Source organism: Anabas testudineus, chromosome 8 (assembly GCF_900324465.2).
Source record: "Anabas testudineus chromosome 8, fAnaTes1.2, whole genome shotgun sequence".
NCBI lineage: Eukaryota > Metazoa > Chordata > Actinopteri > Anabantiformes > Anabantidae > Anabas > Anabas testudineus.
In genome coordinates this window covers 4,716,807-4,729,055 of record NC_046617.1, presented here as the reverse complement: position 1 = coordinate 4,729,055, position 12,249 = coordinate 4,716,807, and the positions used below count along the sequence as shown (strand labels likewise).

At 40.9% G+C, this 12,249-nt stretch overlaps 1 protein-coding gene across 8 annotated transcripts in view; it reads right to left on the bottom strand.

Moving 5' to 3' along the window:
* Positions 1-12,249, bottom strand: part of LOC113158895 (caskin-2-like) — a 56,844-nt gene that overhangs the window by 27,659 nt on the left and 16,936 nt on the right. For all 8 annotated transcript variants that reach the window (XM_026355210.2, XM_026355227.2, XM_026355236.2 and 5 more), the window contains exon 3: positions 5,012-5,063. In XM_026355210.2, the coding sequence (XP_026210995.1) occupies positions 5,012-5,063 (52 nt within the window). The remainder of the gene's footprint in view (positions 1-5,011; positions 5,064-12,249) is intronic.

Here is a 12,249-nt window from a genome sequence, read left to right as displayed (position 1 = left end):
TAGTGTCACATTCCTCCAGAGATTCAACCAATCTAACAGGGCTCTAAATCTTCATGTGACTGCCGCCTGGTTGCAGGAGTCATCGAGGCAGGGCTGAAACAGCGGGGCGACTGGGCGGGGCAATCGATTAGCTTGGAATGTGTAAATATGACAAATTTTCAGCAAGTAGAGTTGTTTTCTCCTTTTAAACAGAAAAGTTATTTTATAATCCACTGTACCATGTTCTGCTAACTATGAGAATATGACACTGCCACCACCCCTATGCCTCTTGATGCTGTCTGTCTCAATGAGACATCCTGAACAAACAGAGCTTAATTTACCCAGTAACAAGGATTCACTGCCATTCTGGAAAATAAACCTCTCAAACAGGAACCAGGCCCTCATAGCATGCCAACTATTGAAAAAATCATTTTAAAAGACAATTAAATACAAGTAGTGAACTAAGAAATAATTTAATCTTAAGTATTTTAACACACATTCAGCATTAAAGCCTTTAAAAACTATGCTGTAGTGTTGCAGGATCATATATCATATTGAAAGTGAAAAACACTGATCTTGTGATACTTTCTGTCTAGCAAACAGCCTGTCCATCAGTCTGTCTTTACTTTACATAAAGGCCTTTCAATGACCTGTCACAGACCGGATGCTAAAACCACACTCCCAGTCTCAGTTCAGTGCAGATGAGTTCAGTAAACGTGACTCTTCCCATGTGCAGGTGTCAGCACTCAACTGACTCGAGACATTTACATTTTCAGATCACGTGTTTGGCTCAGTTTCTACTCTTTTACAAGATAAAAGTGTGTTTTTTTTTTTAAATTTTTTTATTGTTTTTAGTGGCTCTTTACATTTACAGGGGATTTTGTGAATGAGGGCAGGTTCAGACATGAAGTTACAGTAAAAAAATCAGCGAAAGATCCCACAGATGTCACCACACACTGCACCAGATGTGGTTTAGACGAAGCCTTGTTCTGGGCTTGAAGAAAAAAAATATGTGTGTATTTTAAACCTTTGATAATAAGGCGCTCAGATTGTTAACTGTGATGTGTGAACTATTCAAATCTAGTACTGACTGATATTGTTAAAATACTACAGTTGTCTTTATTGTTAAAGGATTATGTGTACACATACCGCATTTAAATTTTAATAAGTTGACTACATATGTATCATAATGAAATGCATTTTACCCATGGTATAAATTCAGAAAAGCAGGCTGAAGCATATTTTAGCGCATCCTGGGTTTTACACACATAACTACATTGGCTGTGGTTTGAGTCTAAGCCTTCAGTACTACAGCTTGTTGACAGTGAAAGAGTTTCAGATATCGCTGTCCATCTCAGGAGCATCTGATGGGACAGACACACTCCTGCTTTAATCAGTGCAAATCTTTGCACTAACCATTTTATAATAATATTAATATTAATGATGAGCCATACTGCATGTATGACTGATGTGTCTGTTTCTGTCCCAGCAGCCAGCTGGTTTCTCTTCCCTCCTGCTAGGAGCTCGGGTGTCTCCTCCCGGACAAAAGGCCAGAGCTCCCACCACCACTACAATTCACAGGGACCCATTCCACCTCTGCTCTCCATAGAAACACAACCAAACCCCGAGCCAACGGGTTGCCGGAGACGTCAGCACAGTCTCAAATACTAATTTGCCTAACAGGGACGTAGAAAAGAACCCTCTTTTATTCCCGGCGTGTTTGTTTCTCACAGACGGACGAGTAGGCACACACACACACACACACACACACACACACACCAGCATGCAAGACAAATATTCTCAGTGATGAATGGCTAACCTGCACAAACAATAACACGCCCTCAGTAACACTGATTTGTGTGTAAGGTCATGACTGATTTTACCTCCACGCCTTCCTCACGTCTGTCTGTCCAAACACAGTCCTACCTGTACTCTCAGGACATTTTCTTTGTCTTCACACACAAACCAAACTGTTCCTCCAATCACAATACGAGTAACACAGAACAGACTGCAGGTCTGCAGATACACCTGGAGAGGAGGGGCTGCAGGTTCCCACACATCATCAGTGAGGGTGTAATTAATCTGCAGGGGAGGATTGGTGCTGAAAACTTGGCGAAATGTAAAACTATTTGAGCCAGGAGGAAAGTATGTCAGCTATTGTTCAGACAGAATTCTGGCGAGGCTAGCTGGATGCCTTTCTGTTTCATTAAACATAACCTCCGGCTCTGTTCTTCTTCTTCTTCTGCTGCTGAGAAGGTATTCTGAATGTTACTGTTTTATTTGCTCGCTTATTCAGAGTGTTCCTCTGTCTGTCAACAAGCTGCTCGACAAAAGGCACTGGATCCTCCAGTGGGTTTAATGAGCTGATGAATAAATCAACAAGAAAACACTCAGAGACCTCAGAAAGCTGTACAACTTTGATGCGTACATTTGTTATTCTAATGATAGCACAAAAAAGTTTCCTCTAATTCCAAACTGAAAGACCCAAAGTGCCAAACCAGTAGTAGAAGAGAAAAAGAAGACAATGTTGAAAAATGTTCTGTTTCCAAATGAAATCTCCCTAAATCTGCTACTTAACTTGTTTCAGCCTGTAGACTTTTTTTATTCAAAACAAATGCTGCCAGCCAGCCCAACACTATCTTGTAAGATACCTTAATAGACTTGGGATTTACTTTCCCCCTCCACAATGGCAAACTGTGCAGGTCCAGAGGCAGACAGAGCGGCTCAACGCTACAGTAGAGGAACACGTCCTCCTCTCCATAACAAGCTGCAATTACTTTACAGAAAACAACATAATAACAAAATAAACACTACGTAAACATGCAAATGACAGTGTCATAAGTACAAAACTAATATGTTGGCCAAAACAAAGCTTGATGTGACTCTGATGAAAAACCTCTATATATTTTCTCTTGCTGCACTGTGGCTGCTTGGTTTGTCTGCTAGTTGGTCAAAATTAAATTTTCAATCCCAACAGACATTACATTAGACAAAAAGCTTCTCTCCATGTTCAGCTGAGTCACAGAAACCTCTGGATGATCTTAGTGCAGCGACAGAACAGAAAAGAAGAATACCCCGTCAGGACAGAGTCCCCTGTTTGCTGACTGTGTATAAACATGATCTGACATCAACAAGCGGAGCTGCTGGCGTGCCAGGCATGCACCGAGGCATTGTGGGAAGTTGTGTGTTTGGGATGTTGTGTTTAGATGCTGTACCGTGATTACTGCAGCGGAGGTGGAGCTTTGTCTGAGCTCCATCACCCGGCGAACTGCCAGTGGCACTGATGAATAATAAAAAACCTCTTCCTGTCTAAGAGCTACTGTCCCTGTGGAGGCTATTAGTCCCAACACACACACACACACACACACACACACACACACACACACAAACACACACACACAGACAAAAGTACACGCTCAGTGGGAGAAAAAGCACCGATTAGAGTTGAGACATGCTAATGCTGTTCCCAAACAGATCACAGGGTTTGAGTCAGAGTTCTCCTTAAAATATAAAATATCTCATCACAGCAACCTCTCTGTTGGCATATAACCCACATAGAGCTGAAACCATTAGACTAGTCAAGTAGTCAATTAACACAAACCTCTTGGTAGTCACTCTGATAATTAATTCACCTTTTAACTATTTTCAACTTTTCTGTGTTTTATATCAATTGAAAAACAATTATCTTTATGTTTTGACTCTTGGTTGGACATAGAATGACTAAAGGCGTCTGCTGCTGTAGGACCTTATTCATCCTTATCTGGCGTTTTGTAGACCAAACAACAGGCTGATTAATAGAGGAAATAATCAGCAAATTTTCAGACAGTGAAAATAACTGCATCCTGGCTGTCAGCATTGCATTAAGTCATCCAGGCTCTTTGTAAACACTCCTATCTAATCAGTCATAGTCTATGCCTCTGCTCCCTGACCTATGACTTCTCCAGGCTCCTCTTCTGCCCTCTGAAAGACCAACAAAGGAGTCCAACACTTGATGGTGTCTCAGGACTGATGTAGTGGTCTACAGTCTTCTGTTTTACTGCCCTCTCAGACTCTTAGCTCGTCGTCTCCCTTTGAGCTTTTGTTACGACAACAATGTTGTCCTAAAGCTGAAAAGGCTCCAACAGATGTGTTAGCAGGAGGTCAATAAAACATGTAGCATGTCAACTCTAGCAGGAGATTTTTAATATGGACTTGTTGATTTAACAACATAACAAGACTAATTTTAGTTAGAGAGTAATAACTGAGGTCGCTCGAGTTTTGTGATAGATATCATTATCGTTTTATCCCCCAGCCCTACACAGAACATCACTTATTATTCTGGGTACATGTTTATTCTATTTGGCTTACTTTGTAGATCCAGAGATGATAAATAATGATGACAAATGTTACATTTTAACCTCATTGGTTCCAGCTGAACATTGTTGTTAAGCTTGGGGTTGATAAAAATAAATATTAATATATTCAATGTCTAAGCGATAGAGATATACTGATGAGGCAGTCTACACAAATAAGACACCTCAGACTCTGAAGGGAGATGCAAGATATTACACGGAGGATAATAAAAGCTTTTAACAAAGAGAAATATTAATGAGGAAAGACTAAATTGTCTATTTCTCCTTCCAGGCTCATGAGTTTCAAGGGGAAAATGTAACCAGTCAGCAATCTACCAGCTGAAGCGGTAATAGAGAGTAAAGAGAGTGAAGATGAGGCTCAGGATTCAAAAACAGAGGGTAAAACACAAAGTTTTAAATGATGTCGTGACACCAGACGTCACTACCACCTCAGTGAATCTGCTGACTCAGCCGAACAGTTCCACAATGAGGTGACCGAACAGCAGCCAGACCTAACGAGCCATCTCACACCTTAAACCCTCTGTTATGCAGTTCTGCAGCAGCAAAAGTTATTGCAGAGTGGAAACTGTTTCATAGATCCAGAGGGAGCAGAGCACTGACTGGAGACAGGGCAAGACCTCCTTCACTGTGAGAACTGTGTCCAAAAAATGTCTTTTTATAGTGTTGACTTCATCACTCACCCATCCGAGTCCTGGAAGTTCACATTCAGTCTCTTGGTGGAGCCCAGCAACTCTGAAAAACACAAAACAACACCGAATATCAGTGTTTTGTTTTCTTCATTTAGTCAGGTATTTTAAGCATCATGCAGTAAAAGTCTCATAGATAAAACTAGACATAAATCATGAGAATGGAAGAACATCATCTTTGAAAATATCTGGCAAAGCTACACAAAGCCTGTAGATAATAAAACTGACAGAGAGAAGTCAACTATAACTCAGGGTGCATTTCACTAACAAACTATCCAATTGCAGAGCTTCAACAAGCTGAGGGTAAGCTGAAGCTTACATTTTGTAGAAACATTTAACAGCAGCAGCATTCAGCAGCAAATGCTAATTGGAAGTATCAATTGTAGTATTTCTATATAGTACAATTCAGTCTTTTTGAAAGTAGAAAATTCTTTTAAGCATGTTTGAAGTTTAACTAATTGATTTGATTCACCTGGCTTCACAAATAAATACAATTTCTAATGATACTGCCTGTTGTTATGTGAAATGTCAGTTATGTGAAATGTCAGCGACTGGTGTAGAACACACAGGTCTACTACTAGTACTACTGTGGATTTGGTTTACTAGTGTATATGTCAGAGACAAAATAGTGAAAAATGGCCATCGTGAGATAAGAGAAATACTATGATACTTTATAAGACAAAGCATGAAGTGTTCTGTGTTGAAATGCAGGGAGTTACAAAGGTTTGGTGAAATTGAAGTACGCCTTCACTCACTCACTGTGTAAATGTGTAACATCTATGGGGGGTTGTATAACAACGTGAGAAAAATAAAGTGTGGCTGGTTTAATTGGCAGGGTGTATGGGACAATAAAGACACTGACACAGATAAAGTGACTCAGAGAGAGAAGGAGACAGTGTCCCAGCTGGGTAGGGGACAGACTGGAGACGGCAGGTCCCCTTAGGCTCCTGAACTCTCGCTCTCACGAGTGGTATCACTGGAGGAAATCCAGTCAGTGTCAGGGAGGAGATATCTGGTTGTTTCCTGCAGAGAGTTCATTCAACAGGCGGAGACACCTGATCACAAATTCTCCTGTGTGTCTATCTGCTGGACCTCCTGAGGAATCTTCATTAGCCTCTGACCTGGGCTTGACCTTCTCTGCTGGGTCACAGGATGGTTCAGTGCTAAGACGCTGAAGAATAAAACTCCACCACTCTTTGATCTTCTCCCAGACAAAGCTTCCCTGCTTCTCCTTCTCCCACTCTAGGCCTTTCAGTCGTCACTGCCGTGGCTACACCACAGACTCCCAGTTTGCACAGTTTCCGACCTCGTGGACGGAGACATCCTGCAGCTATTCCATTTCCCTTTTCACTCAGTGGAATTCTGCGGCCTTCAAACTGGTCAGACTCTCTGACAGGCTGTGCTCTGTTTGGTACAGTGGTGGCCTGGCCTGTGACTAATCAGCATACTATTATAATGCCACGGTCACTGACTCTGCACTGTAAGTCAGAATACTGCATTCACTCCCGCAGCCTCTCAGAGTGAAGGTCGCGCTGCTGATTCTGAATCATCACACAATCACGGGTCTGTGCAGAGACAGAGTCACTGCTTCATGTAAACCAGGTTAACAATTACTAACAGTTACTGTCAGATTTCTGCAGTGGCCTCGTTTCTACTAAAACCTGGCTCCTGTAATCAGTGAGCAGGGAAACACAAACTGTTTTCCAACAAGGTTTTTATATGGAAGCTTGTGCATGGCGAAGAGACAAGTATTACACTGGCAACTGTGCAGTGAGACAGGAAACATCATTAGACACAGCTGTAGAGCTAAAATTGAAACTAACAAATAGCTTGTTGATCTCTCTCTTTAATTTGATGTATCAGCATGATCTACCTTTTAGAACACAAGTAAAATGTTGCCTTGGCTTTAGCAAACTGATCCCTGTTTTTATTTCATAATTACTTTTAGCTTTTATCATATCATTCCCATTAAGTATGCTGAATGGGTTATTAGCAGTTCCCATTTGCACTAAACCAATGGATGCACAAGCTACTGTACTGGACTGGATTATACTGAGGTTACTGAAGAAAACTTAAAAACAGGATGCAAGTTGTGCACTTATAAAAAGTGTATTTGCTTTAAATCATTTGCAGCTGATTTATGGATGTTTGTTCGTGATGGACATCAGAGAAAAGGACTTTTTCAAGACATTTACATCAGGAAGTTTAAGATAGCTTATTATTCTCCACTTAATAAAACTCATTTTTTGCAGTTTGATTTTATTTTAGATTCTTTACAATGTAATTTAAAGGATCCTTGTCAAAGATATCTGCCTATAAATCATGCTAATACTTCACTGCAGTGTAGTGTGTGTATATTTAATAGTTTAATTTTTGATGTGTAATCAGTCAAGTCGCTCAGAAACAAAGAAAGGACACTACAACATAGTCTTAAAGTAAATATGTCGTGCTTTTAAAATAGGTTCAGGTGTAGAGGTGTAGATTTTACAGTAATAACAAACACCCAGATTCTAGCTTATCCCAGTAACCAGTTTTTTAATGCATGTAAAAGTGAATCTGACCCTGTTGCAGTTAGGTCATATGAGGTTAAAGGTCAGTCAGCAGGGGCTTTGCAGGGGAGGATGGGAAAGCTGGACCCACCCACAGGCTGGAGACCATCAGAAAGCAGCACAATACTGAGTGAGTCTTTAAATTTGGCTGCATGAGGCGGTATGTCAACTTTAACATCCATGCCCCCGCCCCTCCAAAATTAACCACCGCCACCATCCTCACCCCCTAACAATAGCTCGTTTGAAGTTTTTAACATCTAGGGGAAATGCAGCAGGCTTTCCTTCTGGGGATTGGAGCGCTGCTTTGGTAATTATCTGGATTTTATAATTAGGTAGAATACATCAGCAAATGAAGCCAAAGGAAAAACCACACACACACACTGATCATACAGGGAAAATGAGAGCGAAAACTCTCTGCTCATTAAAAGTCTTCTTTTCAACATGCTTTATGACAAACACCAACAACAAACAACACCAAAAACCCTACTGGAGGAAAGCCAAAGACTGGTTTCGCTACTAGAGTTTACCAATTCCCTTCAAATGTGCATAAGAGTTAAGAAAAAGAGGTCAGGTAGGTAGGTTTCAACATGAAGCAAAATATAATGTTGAAAAGTTACCTGCATTTGGCGTCAAAAATCATCTTGGACTTTTTATTAATGAGCAGATTGGATCGCTTTAGGAGTCGTAGTAAAATGCTTTGTAAGTTACTGCTAGTTTGGAGTGGAAAAGTTTAAAATTAAGAAATATAATTGTAATACATAAAACAGTGTTCCTCTTGTATGAGGCATAAAAGTTGGAAACAGACTTAAGGACCAGCATACTGGCCATACTTGTTTGTCAAGTGGCATATCGGGTCTTTGCCATTACGTGCAGTAAGGCGTCCTTCGTCTACATGGTTACAACTTTAATCAAGATGATTAAAGTTGTGGAACAGCCAATGTCTGATCAGATTCAGGCACAAAAACAACTTAATTGGCTTTAGGGATCATGGTTAGGTTAGAATAAGCACATCATTAAGGTAAAAACCCCTGTGAACCAAGAAATAAATCAACAGTGGTGTCCTGTTTCAAAGTCCTGCATTTTTTTCATCCACCAATCCACTCCTTTGTTTCCATCATAAGTATTGCAGGTCGCATGACAACACAGGACTATGCATTAGACTATCCACAGTCAACCTACAGGACAGATGATACCACATTCACACCCACATCACTCAGTGACTCAATAGATCAGAGTTCACTTTTTTCATTTCTGACATTTTTAATTTCACTCTCAATTTCAAGAAGAGACTGCCTGAAAATGTATACTGCCATCTCAATTTCCAAACACTAGTACATCTTCCTCAATCTCTGTGATAGCCACCTTCCACGCCACTTTCCAGTGTGGTTGCTCAGACTGCATATAAACGGATGCCTGAACGCTCACAACTTAGGCACCATAAATCGACCCTCAGTTTCTGATTGTTTGCAGATTGGAAGTAAAGCATCCCTAAAAAAAGGTCTCCCTTTCACTACGCATTGTTTGACTGACTGCTCGAACACAGTGACTTCCAACAGCAAACACCCACCAGATGATGTTAAATCTTGTAGCCAGCCATTTTCTTCTAGGTTATCATCATGTGCTGCACATTTGTTCAAGGCTATTTTTACTGTCGTTTATGGAGTAAGGCGAAGAGGCCCGAGCAGAGCTAGAGTCTGTTGCTCGAACATTTGCAGGGACTGAGCCTCTTGGTATAATTTCGGCTCAAAGTTTAACGTCCCATGGATCGGCTGCCACAAGAATGCAGCGCAAGGAGGAGGTTTTTGCAGCAGTCTGCAAACTTGAGAGGTCTCGTTGGAATCAGGCCCATGGACCAGTCTCGGGCTGAAAGGGAATCTGTTGTAAAAATCCACCGACTAAAATTAGATGACCACTGTGAGTATCAAATCTATGATTATACGTCTACAGGCAACGCCTCATTCACCATTTTGTTTCTCAGGGCTCAAACTGCTGTATTTGGGACAAAGCAATAAACGAACGATAACATGGCAGCCCGTCATTTTCCTCTCTCTTCTCATTGTGGTGAAGTGCAAAAGCTGAGCACCAGTTCTGCACTAAGTCTACGTTTTCTTTCATGAAGGCTGGCCTCCCTCCAAACAAGCCACAACAGACTCCAGTCAGAAACTGTTCCCTGAAAAACAGCAGAAGACCCAGTCCTACCATGTAAGATTTATACTGTAGATTACATCTAGTAGTCTAAATATAAACAGTTCTAGTTTAAAAGCAGCTGTAAAAAAAACAATTCATGTTTTCAGCTGCTTAATAAAACAGGACTGAAAGCTTCCAGCTGGTTTCTGACCTCACAGAGAACTGTTTACCGGGTTACCATATGATCATACACACGACGTACGGAAAGAAGCAACATGTCATGACAGTGGAGCACTCCCTCCGTAATTCACAGTCTAACATGTGATGCATGTTGTACCTCCATCAATGTGCTGCTCCAGCCCCACTTTTCTGGTGTCAGACTTCACAACGGACACTGAACGTGGCTGCAGAAATCTGAGGTGACCAGCTTCTTTTCCTTCCTCAACCCTTCCCTTGTCTCTGCTGCTCTTGCGGACGCCTGACTGCATCATGTACCATACAAAATGTGTGTGACACGTTGATACATAGGAACCTTTAACATGTCCCACATCACAGGTTTAACTAAACTCAATTTTGACTTTTACTTATTTAGAACTTTAGTTATTTGCTAATGATGAAAGCTAATGTTAATTTGTTGATTAAGAGTCAATAACTGATGCTATAGTAGAGCAGGTCGTCCACTAATTGCAGGGTCCCCTGCTCTTGTTCAAGCAACACCTTTGCCATAGTGCCTGAAAACATAGCAGCTTCACCTTCAATGTTGGAGACAAATGAAGTAGTTCAACTTAATTTGAAAATACGAGTATCTGATAATGGTTTCACATTTAATAAAAAATATATGAATCCCCCTAGACGTCAAGGGATACTGAATATAATTTGAAAATGGGCAAGTTTCACTATTATATGATTTAAAAGTCAAAACTGTGACTTTGTTTCAGCTCAACACCAAATAATACGGCTAATTTGTAGAATTATTAAAGAGTCACATTTTAAAAACTTAAACCACAGTCTTAGTTTATGATTTGTCATTTCTTTAAATGCCCCTTTAGTCAAACCTCGACTGTGTGATAGTGCGTTTGTTTGATGCAGCAGGCTTGTTTGAAGATTTGAAGGTCTCAGAGGGAAACATGGGCACCAATCACCAGCTCTCCTCCCTTCTCTGGCATTCACAGAGCCTGGCACAGGAACACAGGAAGCTCTGAAGTGTTTGTCCAAAGCAGGAGTGGGACATGTCTGTCTCTTATCTGCTAGCTGAACGTGGACGGCGGCAGCAGTGCAGTACACAAATGAAGATTAGTTCTACTTGTGTCTTATCTGCCGTGTTTTGGAGGGACAAGGACGTGGTGAAGGTTTGTCCCTTTAGCTTGTCCTCAAGCTCAGTCTTGTTGGACAGAGATGAACAATAGAGAGACAAGAGCAGCTCCAACCCTCCACAATCTAGTGGCAAACTGGAGAACAATCACACAGATGCAAATACAGACTGGTTTTATCAGTTTACTTAATGTCCCTCTGTAGTAGATAAATACAAACTGCAGGTGTTGAATTTTAAACAACTAGTCAGAGAAAACTGCCGTATGTCGTTATGGTTCAATAAGAATAAATGCTATTGAATGGCTTTCAAACATTTTAGTAACAGTACTTTTAAACTCAAAGTCCAAATTGTACTGACAGAAAGTTAAATCCTCTACAAACATTTGGACAGACTGCGAGGGGAAAGCCCATCCGCGAACAGGTGGAAGAACTCTTTGTTAATAAATCGCTTCTTCCTGGGATGTTGGTCGTTAATCCTTGATCACTTCCTGATCAGTAAGCAGCTTTGTGCAGGGCATCACAAGAAAGGCCTACTGTATACAATTTGGTATTAGCCTTTAAGTGTAGTGTATTGCAATGAAGTGTGATTCATTCCTAGTCTTAAAATACAGTTAAGGCTCTTTTCTGGCACCAAGTCAATAACTTTCAGACATCAGATTATCACCAGTTTGACTTTTTTGTTTAAAATACACAGCCTGCCACAAGTGATGAATCACCTAGCTGCAGATTGGCGCTGTTCTCTGACAGCCAGAGCAGTGAAACCTGTCAAACCCTCTGATTTATCAGCTCTGAGCAGGATCCTCACTGTGAGCAGAGAAGCTCATTTTTCCCATCTTAAGAGGAAAACCAGAGCTGTTTCTCCCAAGGAAACCTGGAGAGCCTGTTTGGTTTGGACTCACTGTGCTTTATTGAACACCATTACAAGGAGCATAAATTCTTAATTCTCCAGTGTCTGCTGCCGAGTGTCAGGTTCAAGTTGCTGGATGAATTCTAACAAATTGTACAATTCCTAAATGTCTTACTTACTTTTCTTAGTTCAAATCTGATGTCAAATGCAGGCATCGTCTTGATATAATTATGTTTTTTTTCCTGCTTTCTGGCATTTTAAACTAAACACTTAATCAAACCCTTAACTAGGGCTTTCTAACATTTTTGTACCCTCCTTGTATTATATATAGCCTCCTGTTCGTTGTTGGCTCCCGCAGTAAGTGTACTTGTGTTTTCTGTATTTCTATGCTGCAGCAT